The following is a 24656-nucleotide window of genomic DNA, read 5'->3' on the forward strand; positions in this document are numbered from 1 at the left end:
TCAATCCCCTTAAAGCTTCTCCTCAAGGCACACTGATTTTATCCAATCCCTTTTTTCCTTCCTGTACCTTTAATGGCTAATTCCATTTGCCTTTGGTTTACAAACTAAATGCAAACAGGGTTAGAACTCCTTAGGCAATTGAAAACTAAAGCAAAAGAATGCAACATTAACTGTGAAATTAAGAGGAAAAGTGTCCTAGCTAGTCCCCAGCCAGGAAAATAAAACCAACCCATGAATACACAGACATTCCCCTGTAAAAGCAAGGTTCTTCACAGCGTAGGCTCTGAGCAGCACTGCCATAGTGCCCAAGTGGGGAATGTTTAAAGCCTCATTACTAGATGCTCAGCTTCTCTTGACATCTTCCCTCACAAACAATGTTTTTCCAAAATTTGTGGCTATTAGATGACAGAAAACACCAGCAGAGCTGAAGGCCCATTAGGACTCATAGTATTGGTCCTAAACAATAAAAAAGGAGAAAGTAAGAAGACCCTGGGAGAATAAGAACCAGACACCATGGAGTCCCTCTTATCTGGCCTGGTGCAGGAAATCAATATGTACAGTGTCACTGACCACTAGGCTTCTCTGAACTTGATTCAGGTTCTGCTTCAGTTTCTTCTGCAGTTTCTGAAGCTTGTAAGGCAGGGTATGGAGCTCTGGTAAAAGACTTCCAGGCCATCCGCAGCGAACCTAGCAAGTTGTTCTTAAGGTCCATGCTCATCCTGGTCAAGCCCTCTCTCAGTTCTGAAACATATGAAAAAGAACATTACATGGTTTACAGAGGTAAAAGGGTTCAACACAGCTAAACAAAGTGAATGAGGTCCAGTCGGTTTGCACTGACCAGAAGGTCTAGAATTATCAGGTTCTATATTCAAGACTTACCTAAGTGCATCCGCTTCCTGCCTTTATGATGCGGGATCAGCATTGGCTCAAATTCTACTCCTGGGACCACCATTGGTTCAATCCTATAGGCCACAGGATCAAACTACATAGGAAAAACAATAGCTACAAATACCTCTGCTGAAGATGAAGAAAGATAATGACAGTCTCAGGAGCTATGTATCAGGCAAGAATAATTATAAGCTCATTTTTTAAAATGTAGTTGTTCCGCCCCATCACTTCCAGATTCATACTATTATAAATTATCTCATTACTACAGAATAATATAGAAAAAAGTAAATCAACACAATAGAATATCGTACGCGCTTTACCAATAAGCCCTAATAGTCAGGTAAAACCACAAGAGCTGTCCAATGCTTACGGGGTGATAAATATTGAAGAAACCTTTGCATGTTGGGAATTTGTAGTTGGGGTCAATTCTTTTTAGGCCTCGGACAGTAAGGAACATTCCAATGGGAGATCCAAAGGCAAAGAATATTTCTGGTTTATAGATGAGCCGGGGGTATTTTACAGGCACCTGGAAGGAGGAAATAAAAGCATCTCTCATTAACAACAAAAGTTACATCTGTTCCTACCATACCAACGGCAAACAATAAAATGACCAAAGAGAATTAGTATTGTTACCTGCCCAATGCCAACATCCAGATGTTCACCATTTCCAGTACCATTAGTACTACTGCAGAACTCCGATTCTTTGGGGATGTTAGACATATTCGCCCCTGCAGGTGATTGCGGGGTTGGTCTATTAATACCCTAAAGAATAAAAAATAGTTCTGTGGAACTGCTACGTAGTGAAAATACCCAAAGGATTATACAGTTTTCTACTGGTTTAAAAGGATGCTTGGGAAGGTTTTGAAATGGTAGTCAACAATTTTAAGAAGAATCTCTCAGAGAACAAGCTAAAGCTGATGAAAACAAAAGTTGCCTTAAATTATGAATTGATATCCCTACATGCTCGGAAATAACGAAAGCTGTACAAAGCCATTTGGGTAGCAGTTGAAACTTTAGGCAACCATCATGAGAGAAAACGATAACAGAGCACTGTGGAATGAATGTTGGGGATTGCTGAGGAGTTCAATGAAGTGCTATGCCTTTCTCACCAAAGCAAGTAGTATGTCTCTATCAGCCTTAAATCAGAACTGAGCAACCTGCTAAAAGGTTGAAAAATAATTAATTAGACTATGGAAAGGAATCAGTGGCCAAAAATGCTCAGTGCATAAGCACTGTTACAACGGGGTTATACCTTGAATACATTATACTAAGTGAAAGGAACCAGTCACAAAAGGCCACATATTGTATGACTCCATTTATATGAAATGTCCAGAATAAGAAAATACATGAAGACAGAAAATAGATCAGTGGTTCACAGGAGGGAGGAATAGGGAGTGCCTGCTAATGAATATGATGTTTCTTTCTGCGGTGATGGAAATGTTCTGGAATTAGATAGTGGTAATGGTTATACAACTCTGCAAATATACTAAAACCCACTGAATTGTATATTTTAAAAGGGTGAATTTTATGGTATGTGTTGTGAATTATATTTCAATAAAGCAGTTACAAAACAAACAAAAAAAAAGGAAAAAATTGAATGGTGGAAGTCCAGGGGAAATAAAACTTCTGAAGCTAATAACACTTTTAAAGATATCAATAAAGTAAATGTGTTTAATTTCTGAAAAGAGAGCCAAAGGTCAATTTTAAAAATTGCTTAGCTCCCTATACTAAACACCTCACAAAGCACAAGGATACAAGGAAGTCAAAAAACTGTTTAATCCTACAAACTATATTAAGCACATACCATTGAATTTTTTCTGGTCCTTAAGTAGTTTAGTATCTTCTTTCTTGGTCCTAAGGGAATTCCCATTTCCTGAAGATCTTTGTCTGTACATAAAGCCTAAGCATAAAAAATCAAATATCTTTCTTATTTCTCGGCAAATTAAAATCAATTAAATGTCCTAAAAATAAGTAAGTAAACGCCCTGTTCTCTGAGAGGAATAAGGCCTAAACACTCTGTTGTTCTTTGCTTTGCATGACTAGGACTCCCTAGTGGTAACAAAAACAAATAAACAAGCAAATATCCACAGTAGAGCTCTACAAGGTATAACAGAAAATAAGAGTTGGAAAAGTTAGTGGTCATTTATTCCTGCTCTCATGTTTTCAGAGCTCTGCTGTGTTTTAGTCTTTGCTCCATTGCTGTTAACATGGCTCCTCGGAACTCTGAACCTCCACAAAGCAAAGATCACTTTATATGATAAAAAGCACACAAATAAGGCTAAAGAGCATTACTAATGATAACGAAGTATTTATGACTAAAATGTTTCTAAAGGGCAGGCTCTTAGCAAGCAGTACGATGAAAAGAAGCAATAAAAATACTGAAAATGGGGAACTTCCCTGGTGGCACAGTGGTTAAGAACCCGCCTGCCAATGCAGGGGACAAGGGTTCGATCCCTGGCCCGGGAAGATCCCACATGCCACGGAACAACTAAGCCCATGTACCACAACTACTGAGCCTGCGCTCTAGAGCCCGCGAGCCACAACTACTGAAGCCCACGCGCCTAGAGTCCATAATCCGCAACAAGAGAAGCCACCGCAGTGAGAAGCCTGTGCACCGCAGCGAAGAGTAGCCCCACTCTCTGCAACTAGAGAAAGCCCACGCGCAGCAACGAAGACCCAACGCAGCCAAAAATAAATAAAATAAATTTATTAAAAAAAATACTGAAAATGGTATAGTGCAAAGTTTTAAAAGATTATTTTTACCAGAGCTTCCTTATCTACTTTCTCCTTCTCAAAGACACTAAAGAATTCAGAGAGTTGAAGTTTCTTCAAATCTTCCTCCAGTGTCGGTGTGTCTCCTTGATCCATGAAAATACTTGGCAAATCCTAAAAATTAAATTGTAAAGCTCGTATTCTCTAAATTCATTCAGATTTTTATTAATATTACTTTGCAATAAAGGAAAGTACTATGTTAGATATCCACAGAGACCTACCTTAACTTTGAATAAATTGTAATTTATACGAAATATAAATTAAGATGTGATTGATCTTTAAGTTTTTGCAGTCAGTTGAAACCTAGTATGTTTTTAAATAAATGAATGAGTGAATAAATGAGTATCAAAGTATTCTTCATCATCATTAATAAAGCCTTCCCTGAGCTCTTATTAATGTTTAAGGATGGCTTTCAAACAGAATTTCTATAAACTATATCAATTTGCATCCAATTCACTCTTCATTTCCTCATATGCAAATTCCATTTCAACTCAGTGATTCTATAACTCTAATAACAGATCAGTAGTGCATATTTATAATGAAAAAATAAGATACCTATAATTATTTTAGAATGTGGCAAATATTTGTAGAAGCATACTACTATCTTGCTTCTATCATCCAAGAATGACAGAGATAATTACAAGTCTGTTAAAATTAAAATAAACGTAAATATTATGGTATGAGACAAAGCAAAAAACAAAAAGCCTAAAATCTAAAAACTCTTACTAAGAAAGCATACAAAAGAACCTATCTGAACATCTAAATTACCTTTTTACTGTCAACATCCCCCAAAGAATCTTTCTGATTTGTTAGGATATCGAACAATATAAGTGAACCTACAAGTAAAACAGAAGAAAGAAGGGACAATTTCGAAGCATTAGCACTAAATAGCTGTCTTTCATACAAAAAAAGTATTAAGCCAATTACCCATGAAGCAAAATCTATGAAGTAGGGAGTCATTCTTTCCAATCCACCACCACCCTTCCAACGCCTTCCAAATTCTTCATCACAGACCAGTTCTAGACCTCTGAATCTGATACTGATAAAAGACACTGTACTTCAAACCCAGCTATCCTTAAAATATGATAGTCATCTCTGGTCACAAAGAATCCGTTACCTAAACTATGACCAGCGATGGATACGCCCCCTTTGAAATCAGGGTTCCTCTGCAGAAAAAGTACATATAATCGGTTCATTTCAGAAGCAACTGTGTCCACAATAGTCTGACAGTAGGTGGGGCTGTTGTAGAAGAAGACATCCAGAATTGTATCATTGGTGAAGTGCCTTAGGCGGTTAATGCTGGGCAGAGTTATTCGCTGCAGATCTCTGAAAAAAACAGAAGATATTTTAAGCAGAAAACCTAAATACATTCCACAGCCTCCTCTAAGTTATTACCCAAATTACACTTAGAAATTAAGATACAAGGGATAACTATCAATTTACAGGAAACAGAGGACAGACAGACATTTGTAATGAAGCCAAAGGGATGTGACCAGCAAAATTCAGTGTGAGAAACGCTGCAAGACAAAAAACCCAGCCTCCTCAAGACATAAATTACAAGAAAATAAGAGATAGAAAGGTAATCAAGAGATTAAAAGAGACTTAAAAGACATCAACTAATTGCAATTTATGATCCCAGTTTAAACTATGTGTGTATGTGCATGTATATGTACGTATGTGTATATATAAATCATGACATTTATTAGACAATTACAAATTTGAATACTGATTGTATATTTGCTGATATTAAGAATTTTTTTAGATGTGATAATGGTGTTATATATATTTTTTTAATCCTTAAAAGGATATACAAACTGAAACATTTAACAGATGAAATGATATGATGTCTAAGATTTTATCCAAAAGTAATAGAGTGGAGGGATGGGCAGTACACGGAAGATATGGATGGGGCAGAACTGGCCACATGTTGAGGCTTGTTGGGCTGGGTAATCATAATCAATCCATGAAGATTCATTATATATGCTACTTTTGTGTAAAAAATTCTCTATAATAAAGTTTTTTAAAAGATAAAGAGGCTTTTCCTAGAATTCTCAGCATTAAGGTTTTTTGATCACAAATCAAATGATAAATGAATCAGCTCTCTCTCTCTATGCCGAATTTCTAAAAGCTGAAAGAAGGTGAGACTGCCAGATGCCGAGGACAAACAGAACTCATATCTCGCAAAGGAAAACAATGTTGACGTAGTATAAATCAGCTTCCACATAAAGCTTTCTCAAAGCTCCCAGAAAGACTCCTCAAACCTTCAACATCTTCTGTAGTTTAGAGAGAGCTATGTGCCCCTAGTAACCTCTTAGCATCAGCTCAAATATGAAAGAATGTGAACTCTGTACACCTAGTAAAAGCAACACCACAATGGAGCATTTGGCACGTGGAATATGCTCAAATCATAGGGTATTAAGAACTGAGAGACACGGAATCAGAAAAGCCATTTCCAAGACCAGCATGGAAACAATGCTACTTCCTTTATCTACCAGAGAAGCATCTCCTAGTTCTATCCTAGAACTATATCATGAACATACTTCTTTCTGGCGAGCCCACAGTGAATATCCTTAATATAAGGCAACCTTCTCTGACATTACCAAAAAGTTTACAAACAGAACTTCTGAGCTTGCAACTTAAGAAAGCCATCACTTACTTATAAGTCATTGCACCAATTATACCTCAAGTTATAAAACCCAATAATTTAATATTTGGGAATTTCCTTTTTTCCCCAAATTTGGACAAATATTATCTAAATGTGATCACAAAAGGAACAACAAAATACTTTGTGCATCTTGAGGTAGATTGGCTTTTGACATCTTAAGATGGAAATGCTTATACACTATGGGGAGAAAGCAACATTTGGCTTTATGCTAAAGAAATAATAAAGCTGTAATAGTAAACACTAACGAGCCAGTAAAACATACTGGAAGAAGATACACACAACTCCCCACTCCTAACCCGAGCTAGTTAAACAAAGGGACTGGTCCGCACTTAATAATGTACCTCTAAGAAAAAGACACAGAAGTACAAAAAGTTTTCTGTTGAACAAAATTTTATATATACGACCAGCTATAGCAGAAATGTTCCTAAGCATATCAATGATCAGAAAACATTACAGTCACAGTTAGCAACTCAAAGGTGTAAAGTGCTACTCACACATCCACACCAGTGGAATGCAAAGGACTGTGCCAGTTGACTGGGAGAAATTCTACCCTCCCAATCTGCTGATTTTCTTGGGCTTTCTTAAAATGCGTCTGTAGCAGGTTCAAAGAAACACTGCGAAAATCATTAACTAGAAAAGAAAATTAACAATGCATTAACGGTGAAGCGATCAATTTGTAGAGTGAAAATGCAACAGATCTTATAATTAATTATACTACATCCATCTATATCTGCTTATAGCACCTATTGACTCGAGTCAAAAGTAGAGTGAGTAGTCAAGAAAAAATTAACAGTGCATGTAGGAAAAGACATTCCTTTAATATAAAACTGCTATTACTATACAAAACATTTTTATATAAAAAAAATCACACAGTAACTTCAAAACTTCTGCCGTGTCAAGGGAACTGTTTCCATTTTTTTAAAAAAACCACTTGACTATGTCAATTGGCCTTGCAGTCAGGTTCCTATCCTAACTTTCTGGTTCTTATAAACAACGTTTACCCCATATTTTAAATTTTTAAAAGATACACTGCTGTTTGGAATTCATATTGCATCGATCTTAACCTTCTAGGAGGTTTATGCTTAGAAGCATTAGCCATTAGGATCAGACTCCCAAATTAGGGCAGTTAGACTATGAATACTGCCTTTCAAAGTCAAGTTATACTAATGACCTAAATATTCCAATTAGAATATCATAAGGTTTATCACAGTATGAATTACAAAAATGGTTGAAGCTTCTGTTATTCATTTAAACTATATTATCTTCATGGTCATATATTTATGGTTCCCTTTAAATTTAGAATGGTTATAAACAGGACCATCACATCATAAAACAATTGTATAAGACTTGAGGGCTTATTCACTCAAGAATTATTAGTTAAGAATATAAACCTATTAGCCTAAGGAATTTACTAGCACTTTAGGTCTAAGCTGGGAAGCTTGACTACCTTGCCACCTGTCTTCATCTCTCCAAATCTTATTATGCAGCTAAGACAACAGGCTAAAGACAACACTTCATCTCAACTCACAGGAGCACTAACAGTCCCCTTACATGATCTAATATGACATGCTTTGCGAACCTACCACACTGTACAATGCTTCGAAAGCGGAGATCACAGGCTGGTCCAATCCCGTGGACTACAAAAACCAAGTGATCTATCTGTAAAGGTTCCCCTACAAGTGAAATTACAAAGAAAAATTACTCTATATAACGAGTCATGTATTCTAAAATCAAACATTCACAATGCGTAGACAATAGAAACGGGCAAGTTAAAATATGAGCAGATATTTTAAAAGACACAGATAGTCCCATATTTAACTACTTAGTAAAAATATAGTGATGTTACTTTGTTTCTTATTTATCTTGTAATAAGTCAGTGAAAAAATTGTTCAAGTTTTTTCAACTTTTTATTTTGAAATAACTGCAATCTTATTGAAAACTTGAAAGAACAGTACAGAAACTCTCACGTACTTTTTATACAGATTCAACACTAACATTTACCACATTTGCTTTATTTCTCTATGTGTATGTGTATTCACACACATTTATTTTTCTGAACCATTTGGGAGCAGGTTGCATACATTATCAGATGGCACATATCACATCTCTTTAATCCTTTAATATTTTATTATGTATTTCCTAAGAATATGCTCTTATTTAACCACAGGGCAGTTACCAAATTCAAGTAATTTAATATTGACAGGATACTTTTACCTACTATCCTGTGTTTATCAGTTGTACCAATAAAATCTGACATGTATTTGAAGCCTGAAATTTTAAACTCATCTTTTCAAATTACAGTAAGTCTACGACTTTGTCCAAGAGACAAGCCATCTCCTCTGAAAGATGAAAGGAATTTTATAATCCAGTTAAATATATTATAAAACCAACCATAAATGACCCTAGCTAGAGAGCAATGGATAACCATCAAGGTCCCTGAAAAATAGTTTTCCCTGGTTGAAAACCTTCAGGAGTTACCAGGAATAAATTAATAATCAAGCAGGTGGAATCACACTTCTTAGAATTAGGACTAAATCAGTTCATTTGTACTTAGTGACCTCCTGACTAGTACTGTCAAATTTTGTCCATCCCACCATATATACTTAGCAACTTTAAAAGAGATTTTTATACCTATTAAGATTCTTAGTAGATGAAGTAATGCTAATCTTAACTTAGAATAAGCCCATTTGATTAAAGACCATTTTTAAGCCTTGACGTAATCTAAAGCCATAGAGAAAGACCACGATTTAAATCATAAACAAGTATATCAGAAGATAAGGAAAAAAATGAATGATTAACATTACCACAATGAATGTCAACAGAGATGTTCTCAACCCCTCTCTTCACTGTTCGAGGTCGGCCCTGCTCAGTGGGTGTTGAACCCCATTCATCAGACCCCGCAATTGGCTGGTAATGTACCATAAGCTTAAATAAAAAAGATCAGAGCAATAAACATACTCTACATTAAAGACACTTCTATTTATACATTCTGAGGGGTAGAAACGGGTCTTTTAAAACATAACACAGTCAAATCTCAACTGGAGTTTTGATATGCAACTCCTACAGCTTGAAATGAGAATCCTGAAAATACATTAGGCTAATGTTGTACACTTTAAATATCTTACTATTTTGTCAATTATACCTCAGTAAAGCTAAAAAAAAAAAAAGGAAAATGAAAATTCATCAGGCTAACAGATCTTTCAACCATACCCTACACCTGGAAGAGGTGCCCACATAACGTGTCAGTGATTTTCTAAATCACAGCGACATAATTTTCCCTAAGAAAACTTCTGTGTAAGAGTTGAATGAGGAAATGATGGTAAGAGCCACAGCTTCAAGTTTCATAACTGTGAATGCAATATAAAAATGTCCAAAGCTTATCTTACGAAGAATCCCCAGAAAAAGAAACCAATTAAGTTCTTACTAATGCAATTAACCTTTAATCCCAATGTTAAAGAAGGGCATTAATTTGCTAACCTTTGGATTGTGCAATATAATAACTTCTCTGTTGGGAGACTCCAGTTTCTTCTTCCATTCATCCAGAGTTACAGCAAGCATGTAAGTTTCCTTAAAAGAAAACACATTTCATTAGATTTCTGTAATGGTTTTTCTATTAAAACTGAACTTTTTAACAAGAATACTGCTAGATAAACAATTACAATAAGAGTATCTTACTCTAATTTATCAAATTTATTTTAATTCTCTTAAAATGAGAACAGGTACTAGTATAGAACAAAGAAAAAATAATCACTTCTACTTCTATCATCTAGACTGGAGATAATCGCTGTACACATTTTGATATATTTCTTTCAGTAATGTTAATGCATGTATATTATCCATAAAATGAGGATTACATTACATATAAAGTTCTTTCTCTTGATTTGTCAAATTTATTTTAAAATTCTTTTAAAATTATGATAATAGTACAGGACAAAGGAAAAAAATCAGTCCCAATTCCATCATCAAGACTAGAAATAATCATTGTTCACATTTTGATATATTTCGTTCAATAATATTAATATCCTACTCCAATTTAAAGCAAATTTCAGAATATTTTCAGAGCAAGAAAAATAAAAGGCAAAAAAGACCAATCCTGTGGTCACAGTTTAAATATTCACAAAGATCACTAGAGAAAAAAAATTTTAATTTAAATACGTAACAGTTTCCATAGTATTTCAAAATTTGAAAATAAAACTACTTTATCCTGAAACTAACTTGCAAAAAGAAATGCTATGAACTGTGATGCAAATAGAACCAAACTCTCTCTGTAAATTCACAGAATAAGTCACAAGAGGAAGAAAAGATTATGAAATAAGAGAACACAACGAAGAAAATGAGTAAAAGGGTCACAGGAATACCTCTAACACTTGGCTGAAGCTCTCCGAGTATGGAACATACTTATTATCTTTGTCTCCCTTGTAAAACCAGGTACAGCGCCTCACTTCCGATGCTAGCTCATCCCAGTATACGGCGTACCGCATCCTCTCCCCCAAATGAACATCGTATCTGCCCCCATCAGTGGGCACAACTCTCCTATCACAGTCTTTTCCTATCAAGGAGTGGAAAGGGGAAATGAAGTACATAGTATAGCAAAATAAAGCTCCCAAAATACAACTCTGAGTTATGTTCTCAATAATGTTATAAAACACATGAATGATCTGTTTCTTCTTGGCTAAACTACTTTATAAACCATCAAAATCATTCTTGGTTTTAATGAAACATGAAAAAAATAATACCCAACGCTGTTTTGTTCTTTTTCTAAGGAGAGATAGGAGTGTCCCTTAAAAAAAAAAAATGTATACAAGAAAGCTTTTCTGAATTTTTTGTTTAAGGGACCAAAAGATAAATTAATGACCATCATGATGATAAAGTAGTAACCGGCATCATTCTTGTTTCATAAAAGAAGAAAAAACAAGAGAAAAATGAAAGAATTCATTCTTTTGCAATGTGACACTGCCCGCACCACACTCTTCATAAACAGAAACTGAAACATAAGAAACATTATTGGTTAACTATGCAGGAATTACAATAGGTACTGTTTTCAAGATACAGACCAAATTCTTGATTATAAATTGGCTGGATAGTAATGCAGAACTTCTATATAAAAATGCTATAGGATGTTATAAAGCAGAAACTAACACACCATTGTAAAGCAATTATACTCCAATAAAGATGTTAAAAAGAAAAGATTATTAAGTAAAATTTGGAAAGTATAAAAAATGTAAAGCAAAAAAAAAATGCTATGAGACAACTAGAAAAAGATCTAAAATTTACTTCTAATAGCACTCACTATAAGGACTTTTATATTATAGTTTTAGAGAAATGACAGTAAGTCCTTGTCTATTACAAGTCATAGCTTTCACCCTACCAGAACCGTATGCCTCTTCCAGCTGCTGTGAATCCTGAGAGTTGAAAGGAATCCATGTCTCCTTAGAATCTATTATCTTACAATAAAACCAATGAGGAGAAACGGGTTCGTACAAACTGCCAACATCCATGTCTATTAGCTCAAAGGAACTACATGAGTTTGGTGACGGGGATGGATCTGACTGGGACAATTGTTCCTCGTGTGATTCCACTGATGACATTTCTTTCTCTAAAAGACAAAAGAAAACTATAAATAACATTTCCTTCTATTAACAGTGTAACTGTTCACACACAAAACTGGTCATTTTTAAGGAGTCATTTCTGAAAAAAAACTAAGGGGGCTACATAATTTAAAACAGAAATAACATAAATTAACAGCTTTTTTTGGTTTTGTTTTTGGGTTTTTTTTTTTTTTTTGGAGGAAGGAGGCCTTAAACAAAACGCTTCTTATAGTTAGACCAACCACTTTGCACTGATCTTCCAATCCTCTCAGAAAACTGCATGGTTTTAATTAAACAAAACTGGAATCACAAGAAACACATGGTCGAAATCTTGACTGCAAAAAAAATTTTACCCCAATTTCCAATCTAAGTCTGGTCCCAAGGCAAAAACGCGTACTCCGTCTTAATAACGCCTGGTTTTAGGCTCCAGGCCCTTGTCATTACACATTTACATGACTACTGGAATCACACTACTGAAAATAAAACTATTCACTTAAGAACCAGTCACTTTTTATCAATGCTTGAAGGGTGCTTAAGTAGAGACTATGGTACAAATTCTGAAAACGCGAACCCTCGCTTGGGGCCACTGTGCGCAGGCGCGCACCCACTCGCACCATCCAGGTCTCAGACGAAAAGTAACAACTGACCTCAAAAGCCTCCTTCCCTCAAGGAAGACCGTGACCTGTGTGTTTCCGCCCCTTTAACACTCGCAGAGACTAACACTGCAGACGTCGAAAGTAAACCCAGGCTCCTTGGAGGGGCGCGGGCAAGACCATCGCTATCTCAGCACCAAGCGCAGCGGGACCGCAAACACCCGGCCTCCCTCGGAGCGGACGCTCTCCAGCTTCCGCCACTTTATCTTTTTTCCCAGCACGAATTTACCTCCGCCACTTTGTGTGTCCCTTCTCCCCACGACCCCGGGCCTCCTGCAGCCCAGGTCTGGGACCTCAGGGTTCGCGGACACCTCTCCCCGTTCCGCGTCCAGCCCCGCAGAGAGGAGCGGAGCGTGGATGAAAACAAGGTAATTTCCCGGTGCCTTCGGGCACGGTGGATGCAAAAGGGGCCCTGGCCGCGTCCCTGTAACCGCTGTCACCCCCACCCCGCCAGGGCTGGTCCTCCCAGCCCCCCTTCCCTGCCTCGGGCGTCGCGTCCTCCTTTGCCCCTGGCATCTCCATCCCGCAGTGCCTCCCACCCGCACGCCGGTCGGAGCCCTGGGCCCGGCCGCCGCCCCCAACGCGCCCCGGCAGACTCACCTTGCAGCCCCGCAGCCTTTCAAGTTCTCCTGCCTTCGCTGAGTGGGCTACGACATATCCCCAAAGGAGGCCTTCCCCGCGAGCCCAGGAGGGGCGGAGCGGAGCAGAGCAGGGCGGAGCTTGCGGCCCTGCCGGGCTCGCGCCCAACACAGGCCTCCGCCGCGCTCCCAGCGGCCGAGCAGCGGGCAAGGTTGCCAAGGGCAAAGGTGAGGTGACGGGGACCGCTGCGTGGAGGAAACGGGTGGGGCGTGGAGGCCCGCAGGGGCGCTGGCGGGAAGTGTCGCGAGAGGTGGAGGGAATCGCGCGAGATGTGCGCCTCCGAGCGGGCTGGCGGTCGGAGCGCTGGGCACGCGGGTGTTGCCGGCGGCGCGCCCTCCGCTCGGTACCCGCGCGCGGGGTCTGGGTGCAAGGCCTCAGGTATTTAGAAGGCAGGGATGAGGAATGAGACGTTATAGGTGGAGAGCGTTTCAAATTGCAGTGAAAGCAAGGTTCTTCAAGATGACCCAGCCTCCCCACTTAATAGATGGGAAAACAGACCTCTGACCCGGTGGTACCCTGGCTAACCCTGCTCATGGGCCGGGATGGTGCAGGGACGCCGGGATGCCATGCCCTTAGTGAGAAGTAGGACAGGCGCTGGCGGTAGTTGCGTCTACCCAGACCTCCACTTCTGGGTGCTGAGAACGGATACCATTGGCATTTGCAAGGGAACAAAAGATCGTCTCTGGGTCTTTGCCCCTCTCCTTTGCGTTTATTGGGATTTAGAAGCTGCCAAAAAGATATCTTTAAAAGATGTAGAGGTGAGCTTGGCAGGATTCAAAAGCCGCAAGAGGGTTGGAGATGAGATATTTTTGTCCAGCAAGATGACATAACAGAGGTCAAGAGGTTAAAAGAATTCCCCAAGTAGTAGCCCTACCAGCTCTCCTGTTTAGTTTTCTGGAAGACTTCAATTCCTTCGGGCATGCAATAAAATACTTCCCTATTTTCTAACTAGATTATAGGGCAAGGGTTCAGGGAATGTTTTTCAGTCTTGTTATTTCTTCAAAAGCTGAGAAAAAGGAAACTAAAAGGGATTTTTTAATAACAGATTAATTCTCTTACAGTTTAAGAGCCACACACAATTATCCACAAGTTTACTTATACCTTCTCAAATTTATAACACCTGAATAGCTTCTGTTCTTTGCAGATGAAATGGAGCAGGACCCCACGGTCCCTGCCCCTCACCCCATGTCCTCAGCCCGCCTTTTGTCTGTGGAAAAACTTTAGCCAAAGAATAAGTTTAATCAGAGAAGTGAGAAAATGCAGAAACAAAGGAAAACAGTCAAAGGAGACCAAATAATAGTTTAGTCATTAAGCATAGTCAAGGACGTTCAGTCCCTCAAGGGCTATAGATAATATTCTGAGCCGTATCCTGTGAGCTGTCTTACAGATACTGAAATCCCCACCAGGTGGAAGAAGTTAACTATATGATGACCAGACTGTAGCCATGACATAAGCTGCCACAATTCCAAGAACTGGCCTCAAAGAAATGGAAACCCTGGAACTAAAGATTAACTGTTCTTAAAACAACCAAGATGACGCTGACCAGACCACCGCATTACTGGTTTCACGATGACTGTCCGAACTGACTGTGCTGTTCTGCTCCTGCCTATGCAACCCTGAAACTTCCCTTTAAAAGCCCCTGTCCCCTGAGAGCAGTCGGGAGTTGGTTCTTGGACAGGAGTCCACCCCCTCCCCCAGTTGCCAGCCTCCAAAATAAAGCAACCCTTCCCTTCCTACCAACACTCATCTCTCGAGAATTGGCTTTCCAGCGGCAAGCAGCCGGACCTGGGTTCGGTAACACAGAGGGGATGAAGAAAGCCAGGACTGTGCCCCAGCCTCTAGGATCCTGTCAGATGACTAGCTAATATAACTAATACCAGTAGCTAGCTTTTAACTCTATGTTGTAGGTAACAACTGTAAGCATTTGACAAGTATAATCCCATTTAATTCTCACAGCAACCTGGTGAAGTAGGTTATCCCTATTTGCAGAGGTAGAATGACTCACATACTACCAGCAAGTGATGGAGCCAATGTAAACACAAGGTCTGTCTTCAGAGCCTGCACCTAAGTAACTTACCTAAAATCGCAGTTAAGTGATAGAACGGGAACTTGAATTTAGGCCTTCTTTCTCCAAATCTCTGTTGCAGCCTCTATACCAGCTGTTCTCAATTTTCTTTTTTTGTCTCAGGACCCTTTATACTTTTAATTATTGAGAACTCTATAAAGAGTGTTTATGTAGATTGTATCTACCACTATTTACTGTACTAGATGTTAAAACCGAGAAATTTAAACATTTAATTCATCTAAAAATAAGAAAATCCATTTTATGTAAATATTTTTACAGAAAAATAACTAGTTTCCAAAATAATTGTTTAAAAACCAGAGAAAAGGATGACATTGCTTTACATTTTTGTGAATTTCTTTAATGTCTGGCTTGATAGAAAACCACTGGATTCTCATATCTGCCTCTGCATTCAACCTGTTACAATTTTAGTTTTGGTTGAAGTATATAAGGAAAATCCAGCCTCACTCCACTGTGTAGTTGAAGAAAGAAGGAATCTTTTTTTTGTGTGTGTGTTACGCGGGCCTCTCACTGTTGTGGCCTCTCCCATTGCAGAGCACAGGCTCCGGACGCGCAGGCTCAGCGGCCATGGCTCACTGGGCCCAGCCGCTCCGCGGCATGTGGGATCTTCCCGGACCAGGGCACGAACCCGTATCCCCTGCATCGGCAGGCGGACTCTCAACCACTGCGCCACCAGGGAAGCCCAAGAAGGAATCTTTTAATGGCCTTTTCAGATAATTGTGGAGTATTCTTTTTACTACTACAATAAAATTCAACAAATGGTAGGTTCTTAAAAGTTAGTTGCAATGTGGAATCTGAAAACACATTAGTGAATTTTTGTACTCTGATACTTTAAAACCCATTGGTCTTGGGCTTCCCTGGCAGTCTGGCGGTTAAGACTCTGCGCTTCTGCTGCAGGGCGCGTGGGTTCGATCCCTGGTCAGGGAAGTTCCACATGCCGCAAGGTGCGGCAAAAAAACAAAAAATCCCCACCATTGGTCTATCTTGCACTTTGAATAGATCTTTTACCCATGCATGACTGATGACATCATGCATAGGTCATTTGTAAAATTTCAGTTCACTGAGCTATGCAGCCTTTCAAATGTTAACGTATTTCACTATTTTTTTAATTACCACCAATCTAATTAGAAGTCTTTTAAGTATCAGGAAGCTGTCAAGCTCATAGCAGATAAAGTCTTCCAAAAGCCTTTTTCCTGTAAAGGTCTAATTTCATTATTGGCAACAAATACTGTCAGTTGTTTTCCTTGAAGTAACAATCTCACTTTTTCTAGAAAAGTTCTGCCAAATACCTAAATCTGCATAGCCACAGTTTGTCTGTCGTTTGTACTTTCAACTAAAAATGATGTTCCATGAAAAAAAAATAGTAGCTAGTTCAGTTACCAAGTCAAATAATGTCACGTGCTTTTTCCTCAAGTGACCAGCTGCAATATATTGGTCATTCAGATGAATGTATATATTAATTCACAATTCCTAGCTCACAGCTCCCAAAACCCTTGGACTTTCCTGAGCTATAAAAGCAGTGAGATAATATTTGGTCTCTTGTCCTCAGGTCCTGAAAACGCTTCAGAGAAAGTGACTTTTGGATCCCACCGAAGGAGGGTGGCTGCTTGCCAGGAGAGCCAACCATGTGGTTAGAGGGTGGGACCTTTCAGTCCCAACGCCCAACCTCTAGGCTGGAGATTGAATCCGTTGCCAACGGCCCAGTGACTGAGTCATGCCTTTGTAATGAAGCCTCACTAAAAATCCAAAGGACAAGGTTCAGAGAGCTTCCAGGTTGGGGAACATGTGAGGATTGGGGAGAGTGGCGCACCTGGAGAGGGAACGGAAGGTCTGCCCCCCCTCCCCAGGCCATGCCCTATGTATCTCTATCATTCATCTGGCTGTGGTTTTATATCCTTTTATAATAAACTGGTAATCTAGTAAATAAATGGGTTTTCCTGAGTTCTGTGAGCCGTGCTAGCAAGTTAACTGAAGCCAAGGAGGAAGTCATGGGAACGTCTGGCCTGTAAGAATTGCTTGTTGGTGTGTGGAGGCCTCTACACACACACTGGAATTGGGTCCAGGAACGCTTTTCCCCAGTGTACTTCAGCCCGCAGAATTGCTTCCTGCGTACTGATCATTTTGTCACACAGAATGTGAAAAAGGTGTGAACTCAAGGGTTACGAGTTAATAAAATTAATAATTTTTACTCTTCATGAAGTATATTTTTAAGTGAAACTGGCACTGTTTTTATTACAAATTCAGGGCAGTGGACAATACGGTAACTGGTAGAACAATTTGTTTCCACTGCCTTAATTCCTGGTAAGGCGCCAGCAATTTTACCCACCATTGCTCTTCCATCAACAGTGCAAATGTCAACAGCATAGCAAAAAAGGCAAATCATGTCCTGGTACAATTAAGAAAACCGTTTTGATCTTGTGACCCCTAAAGGGGTCTCTGAGACTCCCAGCCTCCATGGACCACCCTTTGAGAACGACAACAATTAAATGTGCCTAATCTGGGGCTTGGAATACAAAAGCAATGAATAACACAATACCTACCCTGAAGGAGTTCACAGCTCAATAGGAAACACAGGCAGGTAAACAAATAAATATATCTTGTTGAACACAGATGTAGAGAGCAAATGTATGGACACCAAGGGGGAACGGGAGGTGGGGTGGGATGAACTGGGAGACTGGGATTGACACATATACACTACTATGTATAAAACAGACAACTAATGAAAACCTACAGTACAGCCCAGAGAACTCTACTTGGTGCTCTGTGGTGACCTAAAAGGGAAGGAAATGCAAAAAAGAAGAGATATATGTAAAAAAAAAGAAAAAGAAAAGCACAGGAATATGAACATTTCTTCATATTCCCATGACAATAAATACTCTGGGTTCAAACCTCAAAAAAAAAAAGAAATATATCGCGTTGACTGCTACAACAGAGACCAGATACACCAATAGTTACAAGAGAGGGAGTAATCTCATGTCCAGTCATACCTCCAGAAACTCTCATTCAGTAGGTCTTCGGTGGGATTCAGGAATCTGCATTCTAAACAAGCCCTCTTGGTGATTTGGATGCAGACAGCATGAGATCCACACTTTGAGAAACACTGCCTTAAGAAGTATAAATTCTAGGTTTCCAAGAAGGCCCAGCAGGTAGGTAGTTTCAGAAAGAGAGAATATCTGATGATATCTCTCAGAAAACCACCAGCTGGGCTTCCCTGGTGGCACAGTGGTTAAGAATCCGCCTGCCAATGCAGGGGACACGGGTTCAAGCCCTGGTCCGGGAAGATCCCACATGCCGCGGAGCAACTAAGCCCGTGCGCCGCAACTACTGAGCCTGTGCTCTAGAGCCTGTTGCCACAACTACTGAAGCCCGCGCGCCTACAGCCCGTGCTCCACAACAAGAGAAGCCACTGCAATGAGAAGCCCGCACACCGCGATGAAGAGTAGCCCTCGCTCGCCGCAACTAGAGAAAGCCCACGCACATCATGAAGACCCAACGCAGCCAAAAATAAATAAATAAATAAAATTAATTTCTTTTAAAAAAAGAAAGAAACCACCAGTTAATTTCACTGGCTATTGCTGTTGCAGTGGTATATCAAATCTTTTACCAGAAAAAGGCTTAAAAGGTAAAATCGGAAACAAAGTCTATTTTTTCCCTTTCAATGCTCCAGCACAGGAGACAACAAACTTTCTTCTGTAAAGGGCCAGATAGATATTTTAGTCTGTGTGGGCTGCAAGGTTTCTGTGGCATCTAATCAGTTTTGCTGTAGCACAAAAGCAGCCAGAGACAGTATGTAAACCACTGGGTGTGGCTGTGTCCCAATAAAACTTTATTTACAAAAACAGGCAGTGGGTTAAATTTGGTCCCTGGTGGTAGTTTGCTGACTCCATGCTCCAGTGCAAAAGATAATGCTAATGGCCAGTAAGCTGCCTAAAGAGCAAAAGCAACAGTCTAAGGGTCATGAAACAACTGGATTTCACATCTAAAGTCGGAATAATTGTTAGGCATCAAAAGGTATTGTGTTGAGTGCCTATCAAGGCATTAGGTGCTACGAGGATACATAGTTTTTGGAGACAGAAGTTCTCAACCCCTGGTGGACACGTCGGCATCAAAAGTTGAGAAAACTCCGCAGTTGTTTCTGATGATCTGACAATAAAATAACAAGGCCAGGCTGTGACAGTGATTCTCAAACTCTAATGAATAGAAGGGTATGCTAAGTAGATTCTTTAAATTTCAGGTCCAAACCCAAGATAGTTAATCAGAGGGGTCATGAATCTACATTTTAAACAAGAATATACAGGCTGCTGCTGTGCGGCAAGTACCACTTACTTTGTTTATAAAAGAATGTTAGAACTAGAGGAACCATAGAGACATCAGTGTGACGTTCTCTTCCAGCCCAAAGTTGGTGAGTTTTATAAGTCCATAAACCATTCATAAAAATGCATTTTATTACTTTATAGCCACAACTGAATAGTTCCTGCCCTCAAGCTGAATAATCTTAGATTTTTTTTTCCCCACTTTGAGGCAAGTGATTTGCCTCTGTCTCACTTCAATGAAGACTGTTTTGAGCTGATAACTTCAGTTGAAGCTGTGCAGCAAGGTGTCTCCTTGGGCCCCTGGAGGTTTCCATCAAGCCAAGGTTTCCTCTTGGCTAGGGTTGTCGAATTGAGCATATGTAAATGTAGCAAATGCAAAAGTTAAATACAACACTTTTAGGAAACAATAAGAGAAAATCTTCAGGAACTGGGGGTAAGCAAAGAGTTCTTAGAGACTTGACACCAAAAGTTCTCAAGAGGAAAAACTGATAAATAGGATTGCATCAAAATTAAAAACTTTTGCTCTGTGAAAAACTCTGTAAAGAGGATGAAAAGACAAGCGACAGACTGGGATAAAATACTTGCAAAGCACCAATCTGACAAAAGACCAGTATCTAGAAAACACACAGAATTCTTAAAACTCAGCAGTGAAAAGACAAACAATCAATATCATTCTTCAATAAGAGGGACCAGGGCTTCTTGGAGGAGCAAATGGTTCTAGCGCTGGAACAGGAAATATGCAGGATGAGCCTGAAGAATCATGTAGTGCCAGAAAGTGAGGAGGGCTCCAAAAAGAAAAAGCCCCCACAATCATGGGGCTGTGTCAAAAGGACACAACTGAAAGAGCTCCCAATGGCCAAAGCAAGACATTCTGAGCAACAAAATAAATAAGGTAGGGCTTCCCTGGTGGCACAGTGGTTGAGAGTCCGCCTGCCGATGCAGGGGACATGGGTTCGTGCCCCAGTCCGGGAAGATACCACATGCCACGGAGCGGCTGGGCCCGTGAGCCATGGCCGCTGAACCTGCGCGTCCGGAGCCTGTGCTCCGCAACGGGAGGGGCCACAACAGTGAGAGGCCTGCGTACGGCATAAATAAATAAATAAATAAATAAAGTAGCATTAGATCATAACACAAGTATAAAATAAATATCTATGGGTCCACGCGGATATAAATGACTGATTAAACAAATAAATAAATGGGAGAGAATGACCAAATCTACCTTGCACGTAAATTCTAAAGAATTAACATAGATAAACACCCTCACCGACATGGAGGATAACTCCCCATCCCGTAAGTGTGGAGCTGCAAATGGGGACTTCCAAAGAATACAGTATGAAAAGGGGGAAAAAAGAAATAGTAACTGTGTAGTGGAGAAACCTGACAGACTCTACCTCAGCCAGGTGATGAAGGTTAACATCAACAGTATGAGCTATGTAGATAGTAAATACATTTGATATATGATGAGAAAGGGCACTTACCTCTGTGGTCTTCCTCCCCCAAATCCAAGCCCCAGTGTAATTATGAGAAAAGCACCAGACAAATCCCAGTTGAGGGGCATTCTACAAAATATCTGACCTGTACTCCTCAAGGCTAGCAAACTCATCAGAAACAAGGAAAGTCATGGGCATTCCCTGGTGGCCTAGTGGTTAGGATTCCAGGCTTTCACTGCCATGGCCCAGATCCAATCCCTGGTTGGGGAACTGAGATCCCACAAGCCATGCAGCGTGGCCAAAAAAAAAAAAAAAAAACGAAAAAACAAACAAGGAAAGTCTGAGAAACCGGCACAGCTAAGAGGTTCCTAAGGAGATAATGATGACTAAATGTAATACGGTATCCCGAATGGCATCCTGGAAGAGGAAAACGGTGTTAGGTAAAACCAAAGGAAATCTGGATAAAGTATGAACTTTAGTCAACAAGAATGTATCAATACTGATCCATTAATTATGACAAACGTACAACACTGATTTAAGGTGTTCATAACAGGGTGTGGGGTATATGGGAGCTCTGTAGTATCATCACAATTTTTCTGTACATCTAAAGTACTCTACAATAAGAAGTCTATTAAAATAAACCCAGTTAGCAAGTGGGCAAAAGACACACACAGACATTTTACAGAAGAGAATACACAGATGGCAAATGAGCACATGAAAAGATGTTCAACATCATTAACCATTAAGGAAATGCAAATTAAAGCACAATGAGATATCACTACCTACCTACCCATCAGAATGGTTAAAATAAAAAATAGTGACACCACCAAATACTGGCAAGAATGCAGAGAGACTCATACATTGCTGGTGGGAATGTAAAATGGTACAGCCACTCTAGAATAGTTTGGTAGTTTCCAAAAAATTAAACATGCAACTTTCATATGACCCAGAACTATACTCCTGGGCATTTATCCCAAAGAAATGAAAACTATGTCCACACAAAAACCTGTACATGAATGTACATAGCAGCTTTATTCATAATAGCCCAAACTGGAAACAACCCATACATCCTTCAAGAGGTGAATGGTTGAACAAACTGTGGTACATCCATATCATAGACTACTACTTAGCAATAAAAAAGAACTACAGATACAGGAAACAACTTGGATGAATGTCAAGAGAGTTATGCTGAATGGAAAAAAAAAAAACAATCTCTAATGGTTACATACTATACAATACTATTTATACAGCATTCTCAAAAGGACAAAATTTAGAAATGGAGAACAGATTAGTGGTTGCCAGGGGTTTAGCATGGTGGGAAAGGAGAAGCAGGTGCGGCTGTGAAAGGTCAACAGGAGGAAGAGTCATGGTGACGGGACTGTTCTGTATCTTGACCATATCAATGTCAATATCCTGGCGGTGACATCACAGTAAAGTTTTACAAGATGTTACCATTGAGGGAAACTGGGTAAAGGGTACAGGAAAGCTCTGAATTATTTCATAAAACTGCATGTGAATTTACAATTATCTCAAAATAAAAACTTTAATGAAAAAAATACAATATAGGGAATTCCCTGGCAGTCCAATGGTTAGGACCCCGCACTCTCACTGCTGAGGGCTGGGTTCAATCCCTTGTCAGGAAACTAAAATCCCACAAGCCATGTGGCATGGCCAAAAAAATAAATATATAAATAATGCAATACAGTTGGTACTCCTATCGATGGGTTCCACATTCACGGACTCAACCAACTATGGACTGACAGTATTTGGAAAGAAAAAGAATTCAGGAAAGTTCCAAAAACTTGAATTTGCTGCATACCCGGCAACTATTTACATAGTATCTACATTGTATTCACACCTACTTACACAGCATTTACATTGTATTAGGTATTATAACTAGTCTAGAGATGACTTAAAGTATATGGGAGGATATGCACAGGTTTTATGCAATACTACAACATTTTATATAAGGGACTTGAGCATCCATGGACTTTGGTATCCACGGCGGGGTCCTGGAACCAATCCCACGGATACTGACGGATGACTGTACTCCTAGTTATCTTGGATTTCAGAAAAACAATCATTTTTAGTATCATTATGTCCCATGCCATATGTGGAACACACTGATACTAAAAGGTGACTTGTTGTTTATCTGAAATTCAAATGTAACTGAGGGTCCTATATTTTACCTGGCAATACTACCCTTGGCATTAGCTTACCAGGATAAGGTATATATTGCAAAATAAAAGAACATTTAAAAGTTGGCTACAGGGCTTCCCTGGTGGCGCAGTGGTTGAGAGTCCGCCTGCTGATGCAAGGGACACGGGTTCGTGCCCCGGTCCGGGAAGATCCCACATGCCGCGGAGCGGCTGGGCCCGTGAGCCATGGCCGTTGAGCCTGCGTGTCCAGAGCCTGTGCTCCGCAAAGGGAGAGGCCACAACAGTGAGAGGCCCACATACTGCAAAAAAATAAATAAATAAAAAAAGTTGGCTACAGAAAATGTGCCCTGATCTCAGAAACCCCTAAATCCTCCCTTCTCAGCAGCTGGCATCTCCTCTGCCTAACATTTTATTACAACAAATGTGCTACTGCCCACCACTCCTGATGAGAAAAGCCACATAGAGTATAAAACCCTCCTATCTTCACAGAGGAGTAAAAATTATCCAGATAATCCTCCCTTCTCAACTTCAACTCAAAATAGCTATTCCATCCAAGAAAGATTATGAAAAAATAATAAACAGAATAGTCAGGAAGCATTTTCTAGAAGCAATTTGGGGTCTCCAGTATAACAACGCTGTAAAAAACACAACCAAGAAGTAATAGACATCTGAAAACTATCTCTAACATGAAAAAGATGGAGATTGAAAAAGAAAGGAAAACGCAACTTTGTAGGAAATTTGAGAAGAAAAAAATCAAGAAATTATCATTAATATCCTCAGAGATATAAGATGCTACACCCACAAACAAGAGCAGAATCCCATAGAGAACACAGAGCACAAAAAAATTCCTAGAAACTAAAAATATGATAGATGAAACAAAATTCAGTGGAGTTGGAAGATAAAGGTGAGTAAATCCCCCACAAAGTACAGCAAAAAGGCAAAAAATGAAAGTGAAAAGATAAGTAAATCAAAGAACCAGTCTAAGAGATCTATAACAGAAACAGCAGGAATTCTAGAAAGATGTAACAGAGATTAGGGTAGCAGAGGAGGAAAAGAAACAAACAAACAAAACTCAAGAAAATGTTATAGGGCTTAAGGGCAGGAGTTTCCAGAACGAAATGTGCCCAGCAAAGTGGACAAAAACAGACCCATACCAACACTGTACTGTAGAGGGGACAAAAATATCCTACAAGCTTCCAGGAAGAAACACTAAGTTTTAAACAAAGGATCATGAAAACACATTTTCAAATATGCCAGATGGAAAAAAATTACTTCCTATGCACCCTTTTCCAGGAAGCTACTGGGGAACATGCTCTACCAAAATGAGGGAATAAACTGAGAAAGAGAAAGACACAGGCTATGGAAAAAAGGAATCCAACAGAAGGGGTGGAGAGAATCCCCAGGATGAACAGAAGACACCAGAATGAAAGTATGCACCAGGAACATACAAGTGCTGCAGGCAGAGG

At 39.6% G+C, this 24656-nt stretch overlaps 1 protein-coding gene and 1 long non-coding RNA gene across 8 annotated transcripts in view; one reads left to right on the forward strand and one right to left on the reverse strand.

The window, feature by feature from the left end:
* DDHD2 (DDHD domain containing 2) overlaps positions 1–13332 on the reverse strand; it is a 37373-nt gene extending 24041 nt beyond the window's left edge. For 5 of the 7 annotated variants that reach the window (XR_009517897.1, XR_009517898.1, XM_060001357.1 and 2 more), the window contains exons 1-15: positions 13167–13332; positions 11694–11921; positions 10684–10874; positions 9803–9892; positions 9130–9250; positions 7909–7998; positions 6820–6955; positions 4778–4986; positions 4429–4496; positions 3652–3774; positions 2693–2788; positions 1522–1650; positions 1259–1414; positions 880–982; positions 571–741 (exon numbers count right to left, since the gene is read on the reverse strand). Coding sequence is in view for 5 of the 7 variants with exons in the window: in XM_060001357.1 (XP_059857340.1) it covers positions 571–741; positions 880–982; positions 1259–1414; positions 1522–1650; positions 2693–2788; positions 3652–3774; positions 4429–4496; positions 4778–4986; positions 6820–6955; positions 7909–7998; positions 9130–9250; positions 9803–9892; positions 10684–10874; positions 11694–11913 (1903 nt within the window). In the remaining 2 variants the exon portion in view is untranslated. Of the gene's footprint in view, positions 1–570; positions 742–879; positions 983–1258; positions 1415–1521; positions 1651–2692; positions 2789–3651; positions 3775–4428; positions 4497–4777; positions 4987–6819; positions 6956–7908; positions 7999–9129; positions 9251–9802; positions 9893–10683; positions 10875–11693; positions 11949–13166 lie in introns of those variants that run through there. The other 2 variants (XM_060001358.1, XM_060001359.1) reach the window with 2 other exon arrangements.
* Positions 11864–17950, forward strand: LOC132417640 (uncharacterized). The gene is made up of 3 exons (XR_009517902.1): positions 11864–12934; positions 15823–16049; positions 16838–17950. It is a non-coding gene; the product is annotated as an uncharacterized lncRNA (long non-coding RNA).
* Positions 17951–24656: the final 6706 nt, after the last annotated feature.

The sequence above is a fragment of the Delphinus delphis genome, chromosome 21 (assembly GCF_949987515.2).
Source record: "Delphinus delphis chromosome 21, mDelDel1.2, whole genome shotgun sequence".
NCBI classification, from domain to species: Eukaryota; Metazoa; Chordata; class Mammalia; order Artiodactyla; family Delphinidae; genus Delphinus; species Delphinus delphis.